Source organism: Alligator mississippiensis, chromosome 4 (genome assembly GCF_030867095.1).
Source record: "Alligator mississippiensis isolate rAllMis1 chromosome 4, rAllMis1, whole genome shotgun sequence".
Taxonomy (NCBI): Eukaryota; Metazoa; Chordata; order Crocodylia; family Alligatoridae; genus Alligator; species Alligator mississippiensis.
Genome location: NC_081827.1, coordinates 234,411,402 through 234,435,441, shown reverse-complemented (window position 1 = coordinate 234,435,441; position 24,040 = coordinate 234,411,402). Strand labels below are relative to the sequence as shown.

The 24,040-nt window shown below is 40.5% G+C and overlaps 1 protein-coding gene across 5 annotated transcripts in view; it reads right to left on the bottom strand.

The window, feature by feature from the left end:
* LRP1B (LDL receptor related protein 1B) overlaps positions 1 to 24,040 on the bottom strand; it is a 1,609,743-nt gene that overhangs the window by 543,884 nt on the left and 1,041,819 nt on the right. For all 5 annotated transcript variants that reach the window (XM_019480601.2, XM_059727405.1, XM_059727406.1 and 2 more), the window contains 4 exons: positions 6,037 to 6,168; positions 4,435 to 4,662; positions 2,076 to 2,250; positions 1,458 to 1,552 (listed from right to left, as the gene is read on the bottom strand). In XM_019480601.2, coding sequence (XP_019336146.2) covers positions 1,458 to 1,552; positions 2,076 to 2,250; positions 4,435 to 4,662; positions 6,037 to 6,168 — 630 coding nt within the window. The remainder of the gene's footprint in view (positions 1 to 1,457; positions 1,553 to 2,075; positions 2,251 to 4,434; positions 4,663 to 6,036; positions 6,169 to 24,040) is intronic.

The window sequence follows — 24,040 nt, the reverse complement described above, 5'->3', positions numbered from 1 at the left end:
GGAAGCTATAATTTTTTGTATATAGTGTATACAGAGTTATCAGGTCTTTTATGCTTGTGCAGAAATGAGGAATCCCCTATTTATTTATTTATCTTTAGATCTTTTATGCTAATCCAATGAAATTTTAAAGCATATCTAGATTTCAAAGTGCACCACATGATTTTGGGAAAACAAAATACTTTATTTAAGAAATGTTCTAAAAAATACTAATCAAAGGATATTACATAGTCAAATTACACTCCCTAGCTTATTATCAAGCATGAAACAAAACAAATAGTAAAAGCCATATGAAGTTTTTGTTCTACTAATTATAAGAGTATAACAGATAAGTGCTGAACATGCAGGGACTTTTTCCCTTTTCTATTTGTGTTGGCATTTGAGCCTTTGGAAATTGCAATAAAGACTAACAAGGCTTATCAGGTAATTAAGGTAGAACCAACAGGCAATAAAATCTGTCTCCATAAAGTTATTATTTATGAATCTCTGCCACCAAGGCATTTGAAGTACTAATATAATATAATACAATGAGAATATATTATATTCTTCTCTATATTACTCTAATTGAGAAATGTCTACTTGTATATTTCCAACTCCAAAATAGAATACATCTCAGAAATTGATGCTTGTCAGTTGGGAATGTCCACATCCCTAATAAGTCACACTGCACAATAGATTCTAAGCCCTAATTAATAAAGATATCTACCTTGTTCCCCAAATGTCTAAAAAGTCAGTAATTACTTACACAGCTGCTTCAAATACACTGAATATGGGTCCACCTTGTCAATTATAAGTGAGTTATTAAAATGAGCTTTTCTGTCCAGTATTTTAATATTCTACAGAGGTATTCTTTCTTATTATTAGTATTAATATTTCTTACACCAATAAAACAAGCAAAACTAATGAATCCAAACATTGAAATATTTAGCTTTGAAAAACACATTATGGACTTGTCTAAAAAGTTTTCAAGAGTGAAAGTTTTAAAAGTAATTTACGTGCATTTTTCTCTTGCCATAAACAATAAAAACTAAAAAAAATAAGAGCCAAAATCTTTTTTCAGCACAAAGCTATGGTTCTGAGCAAAGATGTCTGTGAGTCCAGGGTGAATCAGAATCCTAATCAGTCAGTTCACAGACATCAGAAAGACGTCCTTTATCTCTTGCACACATCTGCAAAGGAAAGTAGGAGTGCGTGCTATGGCCTCCAACCCACTGAGTAAAATGAGCTATACCGTATTCAGACCTCCAAAGGTCTTTCTTGAGTCAATAAATATGTCTCCCAGAAAATAAATTTCTCTTTCACCCTATTACATTGTCATGATGGATAGTTACAAGTTTTCCACTGGGAACTGGATTGAGCCCAAATGTCTTCAAAAGGTAAAATGAATAGTGGTAAAGTAAATAAAACAATTTCAATATGAAATGCCTTAAATAATAAAAAAAGCTTAAAATAATATTTACCAACTGGATCTTTTTGATTCTGAAAGAGTATTTTGCTGTTGCTCCCATCCATGCTTGCCATGTTAATTGTGTTTCCATCAGTCCAGTAAAGCTTCCTTAACAAGAGAAAGGATTGATTGAAAATGTGTCTTCATATATATAATGTTCTAAATCTGTCAGTAGTGAAAATATGTTAATAATTTTAACTGTATAGACAAAATTACAATACGTATGGCTGCGCAAATTAAATCATAGTAAGTTTTGTTAAGAAAACTGTAATATTTAAATCAAGAAAATACATTTTTAAAAGTTTTCATACAATTCTGCAGGAAAAAAAGAAGAATGCATAATTTCATAACTGATTTTTAAAATTTTTCTCCAAATTTACACAAATAGCCATATATAAAGTGACACATGCAATTTTGTCCTCCTACCGTGCCACTATAAAAGGCATGTTAATGACCAAGGCAAGCTCTATTTGTATTAGTAAAGGTGAGAACATAAATTTTTAATTTCCAAATATTCTAGATTTTTCTTTGTAGTCCTAAATATTTAAATGAGCACTGTACACAATAGCACATATAAGGATTCTTTCTTATCCTAATGATACTTTACCAATTAAAAACAATTATACTTTACCCCCTGACTGGGTGAACAGCAAGACACTGGGGTTTATCAATTCCATGGACGATTGAGGTTTTCAAAGACCCATCTAAATGGGCCACATTAATTTGAGTTTCATCAAACTCTGAACTAATCCAGTACAAATTGCGTGATATCCAGTCCACTGCAAGGCCTCTAATACTCTGAATATCTGCAAAATGTGAAAGATCAAAATAAGAGTGAATTTAAGTTGTTCATTTGATTTGCTCTCCAAGTAAATAATTTCCTGTGTTGGGGAAAATTTAATTTAGTCTTTAATGTGTTAGCAACAATTATACAAGATTGTAATCTTTTGCATTTATCAGACACTTAAAGCATGAATAATCATAAATATTTTATTGTTAAGCCAAAAGAAAACTTGCAGCAACAATTAACATTGAAATTGAACTAAAAAATGACCGAGTCCTCAGCTATCTTTTAGAAGTAAAAACAGACATAAAAATTACCGTTTAAGGAAAACAACCAAATGTGGACTGCATAGATGGCAATACATTTCCCTATTTTGGTGGAAAATACTTGTAATAAGTATGCTATTTAAAAGGTGTATGTTGGCAAAGGCAAGGTGGAATAACTCACCCTTCCTTATTAGATCCATAGCTTTTAGACAGACAAACAAACTACAAAAAATTATAAATGAAGTGAGCTAGGTAACACTTTATATACAGGATGTTAAATGGCATCCTGACATTAACACACCATCTAGATTAATTGGACTTCATAACAGTCTAAAACAAATCTTGACAGCTCTGACACAAAAAGGTCCAGATGTAATGTTATTATTCAACATGTAATCACATTAAAAAAAGCTTTGAAATTGATTCCAATGCAGAGGTCTCAATAGCACCAATGGCACCGGCAGGTAGATGCAGTTTCCCTAGTGCTGTAGAACTTGTCTCTGACATGGATCTGAAATACAGTGCTGGCCTTTGTATTGCAAGTCCTGATTTGATTCCTCCCAGGGATTGAGAAGCCAAAGATAGCAGACTAATGATAGTGAACAGATCAGTTGGGTAACTGATTCCCAAAAGAATTCTAGGGCAGAAAAGTCAGCCTGATCCTCTAGGGCAAAAATCATTTCCTGTTGTCTTTTTGTCTTTGGATATAAACATAACTTCTGAGGATTCAGCATTCAGATATACACATTTCTTTAATTAGTTCTTATCATGACTTCAAGCAGGTGTTATAATATGCTTTGTTGACTTTGAGGGCAAAAGTCCCAAAAGGCTTTCAATACAGGCATTGACACCATACTCACAACTGAATCCAACAGAGGGGATAGCATGTTATTATATGTGAGCACTGGTAGTGCAGAGACTCCAGATCTCATAGTAAACACAGCTTCTTTCATAATAAGGAGTGTTCCTAACAGCCACAGTGTCAGCAGAGTGTTTCCTAGTGCCAAAGATGATGCAAAAGCTGACATTACCACTAAAGCAAATCTATCTAAAATCAGCTATTAATTCTGAAAATAGTATTATTGTAATCTTTGGAGATGTCAAAGTTTTATGTAATGGTTGCCACACAATGGATTCTGCAAAACTACTTATTAGTCCCTTTCCAGAGCAAAATAAAGTTCTTCTTGGATTCCAGTACCTCAAAATGGAGAAAAAAAGTCACCTTCTAATATTACTTGAGTGATAAAAAACCAATGCAGGGCACTAGTATCACAACTAAGCTCAGGGACCTCCCCAACAGATCCTGCTGAACACAATGTCTAGAGGCATAGAAGAAACGCTACATGTTTAGTCCTTCCCTCCATCTACACCCACATGGTTAATGTCAAATAACTTGGTACTCCTCAACAAAAATCCAATTTTGTCTGTGGTTCAAATTTTAAGTCTTCCAAGGCACAATGGAGCCACTAAACCTAGATTATTATACGTGAGACAGGACAATCAAACTAGACCAAAGTCAACAGAGATAAATATGCAATGCTAGAGATAGGCATAGAAAACAAATTTCTTGTGAAGCTATCTTCAGCAGACTACTTCTGTTTTCTTATGGTTTTTATCTTTCCTTTCTAAAAATGAACCATTTATTTTGCTATTGAGATGTATTTAAACCTTCAGTGAGAATTAGATATCATGGCAAATTATATTTGAAAGCATAACTGTTTTATTCATCTGTGAAGTAAAATCAATGTCTAACTGAAATTAATTTATTAATTAAAATTAAGAGAGATTATTACTCAGCACTAATTATCCACAATCAATGTAAAGTATATGTAACAAGAAAACTGGACAAATGTACTGATTCCATACTTAATGCATATACATCTTTTCTTTTTTTTTTGCATAAATGATTACTATACTTATATAGATAACATGCTATTTACCTCTTGATATAACAGTTTCTAAACCAGTCCCATTAATAAAAGCACGCTTGATGGTTTGTGTTTTTACATCAGTCCAATATAAACGTTCCTCTGCTGCATCAAAGTCTATGACAGTTACATCATCAATGTCAGGGACAGTGAAGGCTGTGATGAAGTTGAAGTATGGGTTTTCTATATCCACACCTCTTATTTCTGAACGTCTTGCATAAAGAAGAAATTTTTTCATTTCTGTACCAAAAAAAGGGATTTTTCATAATCAGAGTTAACTGAGTTCAAAGGTATCCCCTAGTTATTACCTTAAAAAAAATGAAGTTGATATCAATGACAGTTATGCCTATAACAAATCTATTTACTTAACACAACATATAAGCAAGCTACCCTAGAAAAATAAATTTTGTAACAGCCATAGAATCAGTTTTATGTATTAGTTTAGACATATAAAAAGCTTTTCCAAAGATATTATAACAATACAGTCTTGCAAGACGTTGAAGAACAAAAATACCATCCAACTGAACACAGTATTTTAAAACTATTACTTCCAAAACATTATTTAATCTAATTCTCTAGTTCTACTTTTCCTTTGTAATATTAAATGGTATGAGAAATCTCAGGAGGAAAATGCAACAACAATAACAACTATGGCTCTAAAGCATTACAACTAGAAGTAATTAAAAGTAATTGTTCAATGTATGAATTGATTAAAAATAGTTGAAACAAAAATGGGGAGGCCACAAATGAGGGATCCATTGTTCAGCTGAATCTATTTACAAATGCAATTTGTTGGTGTATTATATGTAAATAGATCAAGGGTAATACAGAAGACACTTCTGTCTTCGAAACACATACGATACTTTAGGGAAGTCTGTCAGTGTATTAACTACAGAGATGACTTTTGTTTTCTTTAACATATTTTGATACAGGGAAATATTTTTCCAGAGATTTCTGAGACTCTGTTAGACATTATAAAAAAAGTATGAACTACAAAGTTTTATAAATAATGGACAAAGATGTTTGACATTTCTGGGGCTATTATAGCTTAAGAGTGTTGCATATAATTATATACATATAATCTGCAAGACTGCATATTTTATTTTTACTTCATCTTAGTTCTTAATGCCAAAATACTATGCTAAGATGACTTTATAAGAAGAACAGGTAAGATTAAAGCTATTAAGTGCTTTTTTGCCATGTAGGTTACCTGCATCATACTTTTCTGATGTTGCACCTTACAAATTTTCCTGTTCTGTAGAGATAAGCTCTACTAATATTTCACACACATAAGTCATAGGAAAAAAATGAATAAGGTAATACATATCAAAATTCCACATACTGCTTATATTTGAATAACACTGGTTTTCAACAGTGGGTATACTTTTGAAAATATCACTACAAGATATTAGACGGTCACCTTGCTGGAGTCACCTGACCCCCAGTTATCTTTCCTGCTTGGTGCAGGGGACTGGACCCGATGATCTTCCAAGGTCCCTTCCGGCCTTACAATCTATGAATCTATAAAACCTTGTTTGAAGATTATAAATGTACTCTGTCTGGATTAAATTCATCTATGCAATTTGGCCCCCAGAATGGGGGGAAGAAACTTACCATAACATGTTTTCTTGTCTATAGACAGTTTCATGAGATGAGGACATGCACAGGCAGCACTCCTATTGTGATTGATCAGACACATGTGAGAGCATGGACCCCTGCCACCATTGGCAGCACAAGGATTGGGAGCTGCAATTAAAAAAAAAATATATATATATTTAAAAAAAGAGAAAAGAACTGAGATAAAAAGCAACCTCCAGAGGCCAGCAATTCCATCACTGTTTAGAGAATGAGACCATACCAATTATTAATTTTTTTTTTGCTATATGTTCAGCAGAGCCACATTAGTCTGAGATCAGGGCAGGGCACTGCCTCAGAAGCTATCTGGTTCAAAGAGGCATGAGCTTTTATAGGCAACAATCTACTTCATCAGGTGCTATCAGGGTTGTTTTAAGGCCGAGAATGACTCTCCATTGTATGGAACTGTCGTTGTAACATAAGCAATGTTGATTCTTGGCAATCTAAGAGTGTGTGTGGGAGGGTGTGGAGGAGGAAACAGTTTTTTTTGCACAGATGCAGAGTAGGGCTGTGGCCCTCAGATGGTGTTCTTCCTCCTATGCTGTGCAGAGGCCAGGTCTGTGGTGGGTTGATCAGGGTCTGGCTTTGTGTCATGGAAATATTCCTTTAGTTGTAGGCAATGGGGAATAAAAAAAATCTTGACATCTCCATATAATTTTGCCTTTTGAGCAGTAGGGGAGAAGGAAAAACATGGGATAATACAAAAATCTCAGGGAGGAAATCAGTGTGGCTGGATACGTTGATGACATTGTTGTGGACAACAGGGTTTCTATTGGAGTATATACATTTGGAAAGCTTTGCTCCCTCTATCGTCTTTAAGGGGTGGATATGTTTGTGATAAAGTGACTATCTCCTCTTTGTATTATTAGCTGTTGTGTGTAAATGGTTCCATATGTTGTTAGTTCTTTGAGTCCGGTTCTAATTTGTTTTGTTTGCTGTCTAGAATACTAATAAAGTGGTCTCTAAATTTCTCAGAGAGCGTGAAGCACAACTTGTCAAAATAGGCTATGTGGTATGCAGAATAAAGTGAATTGGTCACCTGGAGTCTCTTAGGTATGATGTTCATCAGCTTGCATCTGGTCAGAAAAAAACAACTGAGAATATCTGAGCAAGTTTCTTGTGTAGATTAATTACAATACATTTCATCTGGCTGAGTGTGTTGCCTTCATGAAAAGATAGGTTAGCCATGTTAATCTGAAGTCAGGCAGACAACATCTGATGAAGTAGGTTGTTGCCTACTTGACAGCTCATGCCTCTCTGAATCAGGTGTTACATGGTCTTACCTTCTGCCTTGCTATAGCATGATATTATCAACTTCCATCCAAGGATCCCTAAGGACTTCATAAGTATTTATGGAAACACAAACCACTTCACCCACAATTGAAAAAAAAAAAATCTAAAGAAAAGAAACAAGCAGCCAATTTACATCAACAATTCCACAATATTAATATATTGGAAAGGAAGTGAACAATTTTTCTGTCAATGGATCTTGTAAGGAGACTAGTAAACAGCAAACATAAATACATAAAGAATAATTTAATCCAGTCAGGATTTAAACAGCTACTTTAAAACATACTATAAAGTTTTGGTGATTACATATCATCAAGGCCTCTTTTTTTTGGTCTCACTTAAGTCATGCTGAGGTTCCTCTGTGCTTTCTACCATGCTGCCATCTTTTGCTTAGAAGGATTTTTGGAAAAAGGAAAGCAAACTCATTGCATCTTCCTCTTTCAAATACTCCTTAAATTTTTTCTCTGCCAAAATGGCTGTAAATCAGTAGATAATCCAGTGGGTTTGCTCACTCTGTTTTTCATTAAACCAGCCAGGTGGTTTCATAATTTTCTTATCTTCATTCCTTCCTCCTTCCAATTTATTCACTTATGATTCTCTCCTCATATGTGTACGTTGGGATCTTTAGGGACAGGAATGTCTTTATGTAAGGGACATGCAGCATACCTAGTAGAATGGGAGTCTATTCTCTGATCTCAGAATAATGCTACAATTCTAAAACTGTTCCTGGAATTGGCTGAGTACAGTTAAGGGAAAATTAATTCAATATACTGTATTGACTCCAAGGCCACATCTATATTAGAAAGGTGCTTGCATAGCAACATTGATTATAAGTATGGGATTTTGAGAACATGTTTAAGACAGAAAAATCTATAGTATAATTCCAGTTCTACCAGCATAAAATTGCTTTTGCCAGTCCAGTTTGTTTCATTTAGCATCAAGCTATATTTAGCCGTATCGTTATTATGTCTGTATGAAATGTGGTATTTGATATTAATGTAATTTTTATGTTTCATATTTTAGCCAAGGTTGTTTAATAGAGCAATGCTTAACCTAAGTCAGTCTCCTCTGTTCATACTTAAGAGAAGTAAACTCTGAAAATTAGCACCTGGCATGGGGATGTTTAGGGCAAGTCAAACAGACCCTTGAGGATTTAGTCTGAGGCACATGAGCCATTCCAGATAAAGACAACTTTATATTTCAAAACGAGACTACTGTAGTAAGAATAGCACCTAGCTATTCAGGCTATTCAGGGAAGAACATTACTCACAGTTGGAGAAGTAAGTAATAATAAGTATCATTAAGATATTTCTGAAACAATGTAAATACTCTTGGGTCATAACTGGAGCAGAAGAGACTTTTGGTCTGTTAAAAAGATACACCCCTGGTGGTGGTGGAGGGGGGCAGGGGGAGAAGGGCAGGAAGTTATTGCATAGCATGGGATCAAGCAGCAGATGGCAGAAAGGGGTTTGTACTCAGGATGCATCACAGGCATTTATGCAGATTATAGATTCCATTTTCATTTGCGTGGCGGTGCTTGCCCTACAGGGCCAAGAGGCTCTACTCTGGCCATGCAAATTCAGAGGTAGAATCAAGTTAGAAAATGCCTGCGCATGATTTCTTTTATAGTGGAGAAGCTGCTGCATATCAGATTCAATGTGGTTCTGGACAGAACATGCCCTTGATCCAATGGCAAGGAAGCCAAGACAGTTGGAGATCTCATTCTGCCGCAGACTTTGTCCACCTTCACAGCTGTTGAGATTCTAACATTTTCTTCTACCTGCTCTATCCTTGAGGACTTGTAGACCTATGCCTGGGGGCAGCGCAGGCTTCTTACATGGTCTGAGCATTCAGAGAACAACCCCTGCAAGACCTAAGGATGGAGGAAACTTGATCAAGAAAAGGAGAGCCACGAACACCTACTGAAAGGAGCATTTTGAAGACCTTCTCAATTGACTCTCAATGATGAGAGTGTTCTCAAATCCATTCTGCAACACCAAGTCAGAGATAATCTCGAAATCCCTCCAACACTTGATGAGGTCAGCAAAGCCATAAAACACATGAAGAATGACAAGCCACCTGGATCTGGTGGATTCCCTGCCAAAATCTTGAAGAAGCAGGGAGAGAAGCTCACATCACAACTCAAAGCCTTCAACTCTGTCAACCAAGAAGCACTGTGGAGGATCCTGCTGAAGTACAGATGCCCACCAAAATTCACCAGCATTCTTTCCCTGCTACATAATGGCATGTAAGCAGTGGTTCTCAATAACAGATCTATCACAAATCCCTTTGAGATTAAGATGAAAGTTAAGTAAGGCTGTGTCATCACTCCAGTCAAGAAGATATTCCTCATCGCAATGCTACATTTGACAAGGCAACAAGCTTTTGGAGTGAAGCTAAACTACCGAATGGATGGTAAGCTGTTGAATCTCAGCCAACTCCAGCCAAAACCAAGATCACCCCAACAGCAATCACTGAGCTCCAGTATGCTGATGATGCTGCAGTGTGTAATGCCTCAGAAGCAGACCTTCAGACAATTGTTGATGTCTTTACTGAGGCATATAATAAAATAGGACTGATACTTAACATTCAGAAGACTAGGGTCCTCCAGAAGACTAAGGTCCTCCATCAACAAGCTCTTAATGAGCAGTCCCCATCTCTAGTCATTCAGATTCACAGTAAGACTCTGGAGAACACTGAATATTTCCCATACCTTGGAAACATCTCTCACAGAAGGCTGACATCAATAAAGAAATCTAACATCACCTCAAATGTGCAAGCACAGCCTTGAGACACCTGAGGAATTGAGTGTTTGAAGATCACGACAGATCAGAAACACAGCTCATGGTTTATCAAGCTGTAATCCCCACCTTACTGTTCAGAGCTGAGATGTAGACAACGTACAGAAGACATCACAAGTCACTGGAAAAGTACCATTAACACTGCCTACAGAAGATCCTTTAAATTCAATGGGAAGACCAATGCACCAATGTTAGTATTCTCTTGCAAGCAAACACCATGAGCATCAAGGTGATGATTGTCCAAAATCAACTTCGCTGGGACTGCCATTGGCATCCGGATGTCCCCAAACTCCAGACTCCTAAAGCAAGTTTTATTCTCCCAGCTCAATCAAGGCAACCACGCAGGAGGAGGGCAGACAAAGCACTTTAAGGATGTCCTCAAGGGCAACTTAAAAAAAATGTAACATTGACATTAACTCATGGGAGACTACTACCCAGGCTCACCCCAAATGGAGGAGGAGCCTGAGTACAAAGGATGTCAGAAGACAACAGGAGACAGAAAAGTGGAAGCAGCAGAAACAGCGTGTCATTGACCTCATGTATTAAGAACCCAGAGCCACCTATCCCACACAGAAATGTGCCCAAGGTGTAAATGTGTCTGTTGATCCCAGACAGGCCTTGTCAGTTATCTTCAGACTCGCGGATAAGACAATTATGGAAGAGAATAATCACTGACTGTGAGGGACTGCAAATTTTGGTGATCATGAGAAGAGAATTGCTTGGATATGCACATACCTCCCAAATTTTTTTGGAGAAAAAAACACAACTGGCAGCTGTTTGGCAGAAGCAATGAAGAAAGCAATTCTTCTTAGCTTTTAGCCCAAAAGCCTACTGCAGGGCTGTCAAACATAGCCAGTAGAACATTTGCCTCTGGCCCATTGGGCACCCAGAAGCTCTGCAACTAGCTGGGGCACAGTGTACCTCAGAACTGGGGCTCCATGTGCCTCAGTGCAGGACTCTCTGGTGGAGCCACTGTCCTGAGACATGCGGAGACAGGGGAGCAGTCAACTTATAGCTGCCTGCTCCCTGTCTTGAGACACCCAGCCCATAGGGCTACCTGGGGTGCAGAGTGCCACAGCACAGAGTCTTCACAGCACATGGAGATGGGAGAGCAGGCAGCCCTGGGCTTCCTGCTCCCCCATCTCTGCATTTATCTCAGGTTGCCATTTTGGTATGGTTTATGCTGCTTTTTCCCTAGGTTTGGGGGGTGGGGGGATTGCTACTGGGAAATCCTGGTAGCCATTTTTACCCTGGCACTGCAAATTAGCAGCACCATGCACTGATTAATGTTAAACTCATGTTTAACCACACATGCCTGCACATCTGGATTCAGCCATAAAGGTGAAATAGGATTTGGCCCTAACTGACTCATCAAGCCACACTTCAATCTTTCCTTTTTATATGTATGATCCAAATCTGGCTTAAATGCATAGACCATGTATAAAAAGGGAAATTAGCAGTATGGTTTCATGGGTTTTTTTATTAATATACATCTGCAGGAAAATGGAAAACTGATTATTAAAACAATGAACATTGAGCAACAAAATGCCTGGGAAAGTCATCTTTGAAATATTTAAGAAATGAGATCTGTGGATCACCGAAAGTCACCTTTCTGCAAACAATCTGGTATTGTTCCTTTGTGAATAATAAAGATGTATGCGAGGTGTGTAAATATGTAATGTCACTACATAAAATGAAAAGTCCCCAAAGGCCTCTTATCAAATTGGGCAGGTTCCCAGCTGCTCGGTGTGTTAGTATGCTTCCCTCTTGCCTGCCATCTTATGCTCTAGGATCTTAAGCATTAGTTTAAAAGGAAAGCAAAAAAAAAAAAAGGTCTGTAGTGCTTATAATTATGGAGAACACATTCACAAGGTGCAACAGAGTGCATGAATACTGTTATTAACAACTACATGTTATTAAGGTAGGGAATGTATTAATTGCAAGTATAGTATTTAAATGTAAATGTCAAAGTATTTCACCATCCATCTGTGAGTAGGTTGGTAGCTAAATATAGTTTAGTCAGGGTCGGATGCAGAGCTGGCGTGAACAGTTGGGTTTCTCCAGCCCCAAGTCTGCCCTCTGAACCAGTTCAGACATTTGCTAAACCAGGTTAACCTGATTCTGAACTAATTTAGTTTACCTGAGTAGGTGATCTAATTTAGATTGGGCTCATCCAAGTTAAGTCAATCCCATGATAATTAGCCTAATCATTCCACATTATCTTTTTGAACAGTGGCACAGCCTTTACTCACTTTTCAAATTGCCATGGTGTTTAAGTTCATTAAAAATCAACATCAGTGAGCCATAAATGTATTTCATCCATTCTTTTAAAATCCTGATGCAACTTTTCTGGTTCAGAAGATTAAAACAATGTTCTTGCCTTCATGTTCTTATGCCTCTTTGGTTATTAGTGGACTAGAAAATGCAGCAACATCATCATGTGACATAAGCAGATCACTTGGATTCTTTATTTATATATATATATATATATATATATATATATATATATATTGAACATTCTCATCTTTTCTGAATTAACATTAATAGTTTAATAACCTCTGAAGGAAGGAGACCACAATTATGCTCAGAGGAGGACTGTCATTTATGTCAACGAATCTGAAACTGGAGAAAGGGAGTAAAAACTCAACAACTATAAGATATGCCTAGAGATAAGAGCATATGAACTATTAAATGAAAGAGGTGCTTTCACAATTACCTACCCCTACAAATTATTGCCAAATCAAAATTATGAAAACCAACATTTAAATATGGCCATTTAGGTGCTCAGATATTAGAACATATGGTTCACCATGAGCACCTAGACAGAAAGTTAATTTAAATGTCATTAGTACTAGTCTTTTTCAACATTTGCCATTGATGTTTATCTTTCTTGAAACCATTATAGCCTTTTGTAATGTTATCTTCAGAAAATTTTGTTACCAACTCTTTTCACATGTCCCAGGGTACCACGCATTTATCTATTCATACATCACTGTTGAGTTTTAAACTTAATATCAACATGTGTCTTTCAAATTTATTTTATTCAAAAAAATAACTTGACAATGTTTAGCCCAAGTAGTTTTTGAGATGGGGTTGCACAAGATGTGGATATTTGCTCTTGGAGTTTTCTTCAAAAGTCATTGACTATCATAACACTAATTACCTTAAGAGTGAAGTAAATGTTTCCTTACTATTGCCATATATACTGTTATTCCCTCTCTGAGGATCATCACCTTGTTGTGGTGGAGAGGCTTGTGTGTTCCACTGACCACAAGAGTGATGCCGTCTGGAGCTCATGCTCCAGGTAGGGCCACCCATGGTGGCAAGGTCAAGGGGGAGGTTCTAGACAAAGAATGATCCAAGAAGTCCTCAACGGCGGAGTAGGCGGGGGAAGGTTGTGGCCCCAACAGCTATGAAGGCGGAAGAAAGCTGCAATGGAGAAGTGGCCTCACTCATCATGGTTTGCCATGCCACTGAACCTGGCCACCAACCACCAAGACCGTGTGGGCCCGACTGCGCACTGAAGTCTCCACACTAAACATGCCACGCACGGGCTTCCGTCCGGGCCAAAAGCCCTGTGGCAGTGAAGGATTGGCAATGGGGGCAGGGCTGTGATACCTGGAGACCCCCAGCCAAGAATCTGCATACAGGCAGTGGATGTGCGATGGTTGTTGGGCACATGTGTCGGGACAGGGGTGTCTTTCAGCAGCTGCATCCATGACTGAGAAGTCCTTTTTAGGATACCCTCTGCTCACCTGATGGAGAGGGGGCTAGAAAAGGTGCCCCAAAAATAGGCTGTCCCATCTCTCCTGGCTGGGAAACTGCACCCAGCAGGATCACCATTCCTGTGGTCAAAATAAGAAAAAGCTAAACTTTGGAACCTGGAATGTGAGAACGCTTATCAACAACCCAAAGAGTGATTGCCCAGAAAGACGAACTGACATCATGACTCAGGAGCTAGCGAGGCACAACATTGACATTGCTGCTTTCAGCAAAACCTGGCTTGCCGGGGAGGGACAGCTGAGGGAGGTCAGTGGAGGGTACACCTTCTGGAAAGTAAAACCAGACTGACTCCCATACCCACGGAGTCAGTTTTGACATCAGGAACAAGATCACTGATGTGCTCCCTGAATTCCCTTCGGGTGTCAATGAAAGCCTGATGACACTTCACCTCCACCTCAACCAAAACCAATGTGCCACTGTCATCACGCATAGGTTCCAACTCTAGATTCTGATGAGGAAGTCAAGGAAAGGTTCTACTCCAATCTTGACAATGCCCTTTCCTCCATCCCCAGGGACAACAAGGTCATTCTCCTGGGTGACTTCAACACCTGGGTTGGACGTGACCATGAAATCTGGAGTGGAATTATTGGTAAGAATGGTGTGGGGAAGGCCAATGCCAATAATATCCTGCTCCTGACCAAATGCTCGCAGCATGGCCTGATCATGATGAACACTGTCTTCTGCCAGAAAGACTAGGTCAAGACCACGTGGAGGCATCCAAGGTTAGAGCACTGGCACCTCTTGGACTACTTCATTGTCTGAGGTAGAGACCTGAGAGACATACTTGTCATGAGAGCCATGAAGACTGCTGGACAGATCACCAACTTGTGCGCTCAGTGATGAACATCTGCCTGGCGCCAAGACACCGGAAGACCCAGAAGGCTCCCCGGAAGTGGCTGAACGTCACAGCTCTGAAGGACCCTGGAGAATGGGAGGAGTTCCAGGCCCAGTTGTATAGTGCTATAAAGAAAGTCCCTACTGCTGATGACATCTCCATCCAGGCACACTGGGAGCAACTCAAGTCTGCTGTCCAAGATGCCTGCACCCAGACTATTGGATTCACATCACAATGGAACCAGGGCTGGTAAAATGTCAATGACACTCAGATTAACTATCTCCTTGAGTGGAAGTGTGCAGCCTTCACCGGCTGGCAAAGCCATCCATGAACTCAGTGAAAGACAGCAGTGTACCACCAGCTGAAGGCTGAGGTGCAGCAATGCATCCGTGACATGAAGAACAACTGGTGGGTACAGAAGGCATGCATGATCCATGGCTACGCTGACCAGTATGACATGCATAACTTCTTCCAGGCTACCTAGACATCCTACATACCCTGCTCTATTAGATAAAACCCCATCTGATCACAGGACGACTCTTGGCTCCTCTAGGATTATGACACCATCTGTCTGCGTTGGAAGGAGAATTTCAAAATCCTCCTTAACAGGGAGTCTACCATATCAGAGACGACCATCCAAGCCATCCCACAACACCCTGTGGTAGAGTCCCTTGGTGATCCACCAAACATGAGAGATCTGAAGCGGGCCATCCAACAGATGAAAACCAACAAAGCCTGTGGGCCAGATGGTATACCCACATAGGTCTACCATGCTGGCAGCTTCTGGCTCATATCACAACTCCACCAGCTCATCCTCCACCTTTGGGACAAAGAGGACATCCCCAGGGATCTCAAGACTGCAACTATCATGACCATCTACAAGAAGGGGGACAAATGTGACTGTGGGAACTACAGGGGGATTTCTCCCCTGTCTATTGTGGATAAGATCCTGGCCTGCAACCTCTTGAACTGGCTTCATTCCATCACTGAGGAGATCCTTCTGGAAACCCAGTGTGTCTTCTGACCATCCCAGGACACTGCGGACATGGTTTTGGTTGCAAGGCAGATCCAAGAAAAATGTTGGGAGCAAAATCAAGAACTGTTCCTTACCTTCATTGACCTGACCAAGGCATTCAATTGCTTAAATCATGAAGCTCTGTGGCATCATTCAATGCCTTGGCTTCCCACTGAAGTTTGTCACCATGCTGAGGCTCCTGCATGATGATATGACCGCCACTGTCTGGAATGGAAGATTTGAAACCAATGCCTTCCGCATCCAGACCGGGGCAAACAAGGTTGCGTGACTGCCCCCAAACTTTTCACCATTTACCTTACCATCATCATCCACTTCATCTGAGATGATCTACCCTCCAGCGTCAGTATCTAGTAATGACTGGATGAGAAGCCTTTCAATCTTGGGTGCTTCTGGGCAAAAAGGAAACTCACCACCAAGGGTATCCACGACTTTCAGTTTGCGGACGACTGCTGCATGATGATTCACTCTGCACAGGATGTGCAAGTGACCTTAGATCTCTTCAATGCTGTAGATAAGAGATTTGGTCTTTCTTTGAATGTTGCCAAGACAAAGGTTCTCCAGCAACCCTCCCCAGGCCAGCTGAACATCCCTCACACTCTACACAGACAGGGAAGCTCTGGAGTACGCGGAGCACTTTCTGTATCTCAGCAGCCATCTCTCTCAATGGGTTACCATCGATGAAAAAGTCTAGCACTGAGTCAACTGTTCCAGTGCCACCGTCTTCAAGCTGTGACAACATGTCTTCAAAAACAGACCTTTGGAAGTCGCCAAAGGTGGGGTTTACAAGGCTACTGTGCTGAGCACCCTCCTCTGCTGCAGTGAAATCTGGACCATCTACTGATGGCACATTAGGACCCTCAAAAGCTTGCACCAGCAGTGCTTGTGTTGAATCCCAGGGATCAAATAGGAGGACTGCAGGACCAGTCCAAGTGTCCTCCATGAAGTTGCATCCACCAGCATCAAAGCCTTGCTCTTGAGAAATCAACTCTGATAGACAGGCCACTGAGTCTGGATGTCTGAGAACTGCATCCTTCACCAGATTCTGTTCTCCAACTCTCCACTGTCCGATGCTCAAAGGGAAGTCAAAGGAAACGATACAAAGACATGCTCAAGGTTACCCTCAAGCATGGAGGCATTGACATCAATGACTGGGAGGAGCAAGCTGCTGACTGTTTGGTGTGACACCACCTGGTCCACCAAGGCATGCACCACTTCAAGGCACAATGACTTGATACTGACACAGAATGGTGGTGGCAGAGGAAGGAGAAGGAAACCAACCCTGAGCTGTGAATCCCACTCCCCTGCACAACAACATGCCCCCATGGCTGAAGAACATGTGTATCCAGAATTGGGCTCCTCAGTCACCTGAGGACCCATCAAGCTTCGTGGACATCATCCTCAACTTGGAGGGACTGCTGATAACAATATTGTTAGTATACATACAATTGCATATGTTCATTTCTAAATCCTTTTTTGGAGTTCTGAGTTGTAACATCTAAAATTATATTTATCTGAAAAAACAGAAAACAAAAGAACTGAAACTTTACCAACTGACACAAAGCTAACAAACCTAGCCACTACACTGAATCTCTCAACAATTTTGGCAAGAATAGTGTTATAAGGAAGAATATTACATAGATAAAGTACCAGGTTATATTTAAAAAATCAGTTGATGTAATTTTAACTTTCTAACTAATGCCAGGGTTCACACCTTATCGCTCCACCCTTATGAAGAATCTAAAAACAAACTACCGGTATAACAAAAGATACCTTGATGACTTCTTTCTGTACTTTGCACAAATTCTTTCCTTTGCCTTCATATTAAACATGATAATTCTCATATCCCAGGTACAGTTGGGGTTAAATGGGATATTATAATGGAAGTAACCTGCAATCTCAACTATGGAAAAAATAATATCATACTATTACTACTTCCAGTTAAATAACTTTCAGCCAGCACTCCCATTTTGTCAACAAGAACATATATTTTAGAGTGAAACAGGTAGGACACAAACTGCCAAGACAATGCGACTAAGACCCTGAACCCTCCAGAAAAACATTTATAATTTCAAGGATTAAAAATTATATATTTTTAATCATTTTTTTTTAAAGTATACCACCCCCATCCTCCTCAAACAGCTTATGATTAAATCTCAAACTAAGGGAAGAAATACCAAAAAAAGTAATCTTTGCTCATCTGCGTTTTCAGCCACATTTCCATAAAAGGTTATTACGTTTAACAGCTGGCAGTATGGGCCTCAACAGAATATCTTATGAAGATCATAACAAAACAATGCTATGAAGTTAAATGTTTTTGATGTTGTAATTATAACTGAGCCCGATGGTATTGGTATAGTTTATATTCATTGGCTATTCTATTGCTTGCCCTAATTTTCAGACGATAAAAATTCAAACAGCACATACAGTTCCTGCAGTCATTTATTTTCAGATATCAGATGAAACCCCTGAGAAATAGTTGATGATCTGGCCTTCTCATAATCACAGGTTTCAGCCTAAAAAAGTTGTTTGATCACTTTTCAGTATGTTCATCCCCTCGTGCTCTTGACTAAAATTTAAGTGCTAGTTTTTTCAATGATTTATGTTCAGAACAAGGTGAAACAGCTGAGAAAAAGGTTTCACAAACATCTGTGGTTCCAGAGTAAAGATCAAGTTTAGTGTTATACAAAAGCACATTTAGCCATTTTTTATTTACTGTATTTACCCAAATACTATGACCCTGAATGTAAGATGGCCACCCAATAATTAGATTCTACACACAGAAAATTTACAAATTTATTATAATATTCCATTTATGGAATCTAATTATTAAGTCCCCCCTCCCCCCTCCCACTACTGCAGGTGGTGGTATGGGAGGTGATGAGTGAGGAAGTAATGGGACAGGTGGTAGGGGTCAGGCAGGGGGGAGGCAGTAGTGGGGACCTCATGGTAGGGTAGTCAGGGATCAGTAATGGGACAGGCAGTGAGAGAAGCAGGCAGTTGCTCCCTGCTACCTGTCCCCCACCCCCAACTAACCCTCCATTGTACCAGCCTCCTTCTTGCCCCCAGGCTGCTCCACTTTTCTTTCCCCTGTTCTCCTTACTTCCCCCTCCATGCTGCTTCTGCCACCCACAGTATCAGGTTTCTGCCCCGCAAGGTCTCATCCACCCACCCACCTGCACCTCCACCCCAACCCTTACCTTTGCTTTATGCTGGCAAGCTCCATCCATGCTATAGCCTGAGGCATAGAGCATGGCTCCATGGTTTGAGCTCCCTGCCACAGCCACTACAGGGCCAGACTGGAACCATGCTCCAGGCCTCAGGCTGCAGCAGGGACAAAGCCTGCCACTGTGGAGCCAAGGTGAGGAGGAGTACAGTAGATGGGGAGAGTGGTGCAGGAGGGAGACTGGGGGCTGAGGGGGAATGGTGCAGCATGAAGAAACAACAGGGCAGACTCCAGTTCCACAGCAGGAACCACAACAGCTGTCTGTCCCCCTATCCTTTGGCTCCAAGGGCTGCTGTAATTAAAGTGCCTGGACCATCATGTGTATCACGGTCCCGATGCTGAAAAATGGCAGTTGGGGCAGTTTAACTACAACATTTCAGAGCAGCCTCACTGCACAAGTATAGGTGCCCAAGTCTCTAAAGTGGGTAAAACTTCCACCCCTTACCCTCCCTCAGAGGCACTTCTGCTTCTTTCTCCATTCCCAGACAACCCATGCATGGTTGGCATGGGTGACTTTAATTACCTTAACATCTCATGGGAGGAGCACACTACCAAATCGGATCTATTGTGTACCTTTCTCACTTGAATTGAGGAACTCTACTTGTCTCAAGAAGAAATGGGTCAACAAGAGGTAAGGCACTCCTGGATCTGGTACTGGCCAAAGCAGGTGATCTAGTGAGCAACCTGAGAATTGAAAGGAAGCTAGGAGACAGTGATCATGAGTTGATCACTTTCTCTATCCATCGCAAAGCTGGCAAATCAATCAGCAATGCAGAAATCCTTGATTTTAGGAAAGCCAACTCTCTAGAGATCAGGAGGCTGGTTGCCGAGGCCCTGAGAAATCAGAATCTAACAGAGAAGGGAGTCCATGATGAGTGGTCACTTCTTAAGAATGCAATCCTTGAAGCACAAGGGAAGTCCATCCCAGCCCATAGGAAAGGTAGTAAAGGGCTGGGAGACCCCCTTGGCTATATAGGGGACTAATGGACCTCCTGTATCTGAAAAGAGAAGCCTGCAAGGGTTGAAAGTCAGGTAACATCACAAAAGAGGATTATTTGGCACTGGCCTATACCTATAGGGAGCAAACTAGGAAACTGAAGGCCAAAACTGAACTCAAAATGGCTATGGAAATCAAAGAGAACAAAAAGTCTTTCTTTAGATATGTGGGTAGTTGAAAGAAAAACAAGGGTAACATTGGGCCCTTGCTAAAACAAATGGAGCAGCTAACAACCAAGATCCAGGAAAAAAAACAAAAAACTAACTTCCTTAATGATTACTTCTGTTGGTTTCCACCAACCCAAGGTGACTACCCTGCCTAACAAAATGCAGGATTGCCAGGGCATAGACACACCCAACATTGGCGAAGATCTCATGAGGGGACTTCTTGAGAGGCTCGACACCCAAAAATCAGCTGGCCTGGATGGAATGCACCCCAAGAGGGAAGGATATTTGGAAAAAAACATCAAAGAAACCATTAACACCAGGCTAATGGAGTGCAACATTCTGAACAATAGCCAACATCACTTTGTGCAAGTAGGTCATGCCTGACCAACCTCATTTCCTTCTATGACTAGGTGATGCATCACCTGGACAAAGGAGAAGAGGCTGATATAATTTACATGTACTTCAAAAAAGCCTTTGACTTGGTCTCCCATGAAGTCCTCATGGTTAAACTGGGGAACTGCAGACTCGACAACCTCACAGTCTGATGGCTCAGGAACTTTCTCCATGGTCAGACCCAGAGAGTGATAGTCAAGGGAACCATGTCAACATGGCACCCCCCCAGGTTTCCATACTTGGACTAGTACTTTGTTTATAAATATGTAAAAAAAAAAAAAAAAAAAAAAATCTGGATTCACTGATGACACCAAATGGATTTGCTGATGACATATGTATAAACAATCTAAATTCGTTGATGACACCAAACTATGGGGAAGTGTGATCACACTAGAGGATAGGCTGGTGATTCAGGCTGGCCTGGACAGGCTTGCAAGGTGGGTGGATCAAAACCTGATGGCATTTAACACTGAGAAATGCAAGGTGCTCCACCTCAGGGAAAAAAGATCCACATCATATTTATAGGCTTGACAGAGCTACAATCACTAGCACCATGAATGAAAGGGACTTGGGGGGTCATGACTGACCACAAGATGAACACGAGCCATGAGTGCAATGCTGCAGCCAGCCAAGCAAACAAAACCCTCGCTTGTATCTACCAATGAATCTCAAACAAAACCAGTAAGTCATCCTCCCACTGTACTCAGCCTTGGTGAGGCCACATATGGAGTACTGAATCCAGTTCTAGGCTCTGTACTTTAGGAAGGATGTGGAGAAGCTTGAGAGAATCCAGAGGAGAGCCACACACATGATCAGAGGACAAGAAAACAAGTCTTATGAGGAAAGGAAAGCACATACATATATAGATCCACACATATACATACACACACACACTCGCACACACGCACGTGCGTGTGTGCATACACATATATAAATACACACAGGTATGTATATGTGTGCATGTGTGCCTGTGTGTGTGCACGTGCACACGTGCTTGTGTGCATGTATGTATATAACTGAATTACTTGTTCAGTTCAACTGATATGAGTAGAGGCTTTTAGTGACAATGGTGTTCTAATTCTAGTTGTTAACATGTGCACTGTGTTTTCAAATACAAAAATTGATTCAATACAAAAGCACCAGAAGTTGCATGTTCCAGGGATTCAGTACATTCTAGTGCGTCACTCTATATTTTAGATTAGCCTTCTTGTTTTTTTTAATTCTTTACATATTTTATCTTGTATCTGAACATGTCATTATAATCAATAGTTAATAAATAATAATATTTTAAATGTGTTTAATACATATGTTATAATCAAAGCTGTAATATATGAAATTTAAAAATAACTTTAGCACATGTTCAGAGCATTCTTTTATTATTATACAGTTTTAAAAGCTTCTCAAAGCAAGAATTGGTTAATGGGTCTATGCTTTTGTATTATATTCCTTCCAATCACCTGTACCAAATTTCTTATTGTTAATTAAGTCAGTTTAAACACATCAGGCATTTTTACAGATGCTCTGCGGTTGGGGGGGGGGTGCAATTTAAAATTACCTATATAAACCCCAGGGCTGGAACTAGAGAGGGAGTTCTCTGTCAGCAGCCAAGGGGGAAGGAGCTCTCAGAGAAGCTCACCTGAGAGGCTTGACTGCCTGTTCTTCTCTGAGTAGGATGAAGGGGCTCCAGGAGGTCACCAGAGACCCTGGCCTACAAGGCACTTAATGCTGGGAGAAGTTTGATTTTTTATACACCGGTGGCTTGGGCTGAGACTACTGGGGAAGGAGGAGGCCTCACTGGGGATCCCATTACAGTGTGGGAACCCCAGCACCACAGAAGGATGCAGCGATAAGGGGGTGAGCAGACCCCAGTGTGAGAGAAGTGAGCAGCAACAAGGGGATGAGAAGACCCCAGCACCAGTGTGGGGCACAGAGACAGGGCTGCAGAGAGCCCAGCATCAGTGTGGGGCACAGAGACCCCAGCACCAGAGAGGGGTGCAGCAACAAGGGGGTGAGCAGTCCCCAGTGCCAGAGGGAGCACTGCCAAAGCGGGTGAACAGACCCCAGTGCCAGTGTGGGGCTGCGGAGAGCCCAGCACCAGTGTGGGGCACAGAGGCAGGCCTGCAGAGAGCCTGGTGAGGACAAGAGGCTGAACTATAGCAAGGCCCCAGGAGAGAGAACATTTAATACCATTTGCGAGGCTTGGGGCATGGTAAAAGGATGGTTTTGGAGCCACGCATCTAGCCCATAAAGCTGAGGGTGTCCTGGGAGGCATCCATTTTAAAGCGGGACCCAAAAGGGGTCTAAGAACCCACAGGGTTCAGTGGGGTCCATCAAGACCGTGTCCAGAATACGAGCTTGAAGGCAGCTTCCCGATTTATTAGAATAATCAACAAGACATGGCAGGAGAGAAAGAAAGTGCCAGTGGGGCAGGATTGGCATGGTCAAAGAGCCCTAGGGGTATCACAACCATACCTGGGGGCCCTACACTGTGACACATATACAAGTATAAAAGGGAACACTGAACATTACTGCCAAAGTAAATTACTTTTGTACAAATGTTCTCATTTTCATGGTTGCCCAAGTATGAAAGTGTCTCTTTAAAGTGTGACTTCCTAATATAACCATGGCATGCAAATGGTTACATAACCCAACATATTCTTTCTTTTCCAAGGAACCAAGATCTGAGAATTTAGAAATCTGAAACTATTATCCCTCACTTTTCAGGGAAAAATCCAGAAAATAAACCCATCCAAACCACAATACATTTTTGAATAACAAAACATATACTATTTTTTTAATCCACAGTTGGACACCTAAATACAATTCAGATACTTTAATGCCAATGAAAGTGCTCTTAGTGACTTCAAAGGTTTTCTACTGAGTCCCTAAACACCAAATGTGAAATACAATCAATAAGTTTAAGGGCAGCCATGTACCTAACCTTTTGTTCCCAATATGTACTTGGAACAAGAGTTCTACTGTAATGCTTCCTGTCTTTTTTTCTCCAGTGAACTCCTCCAAAAAATCATGAAGTCATGAACCACATCTTAGAAATCCAGATGCATTAATACTATGGCTAGTAAATCTATTTTATTTACAATATCAAAGATTCTTGATACTAAGGGGACTTTAATATGTGCTCCAGGGGTGGGGGAGGGAATGGCACATTATAATTACAGTGGCTCTTAGAGCTACTCTAATTAAAGTGCCACAGCATCTTATGTATCAGTGTCCCCACACTTCAAAATGGTGGTGGGGGTGCTTGAACTAAAGCTCATTTGATGAGCTTTAGTTCAAGTGCCCCGTCGCCATTTTAAAATGCAGGGACACTGATACATGAGACACTGGATGCTGCCAGAGTTTGGTAATTACCATGCTCCAGTAGACTCGATTGAGGCTGCTCTGATGCACTGTAATTACAGCATGTCAGAGCAGCCTCCACACTCATGTACAGGCAC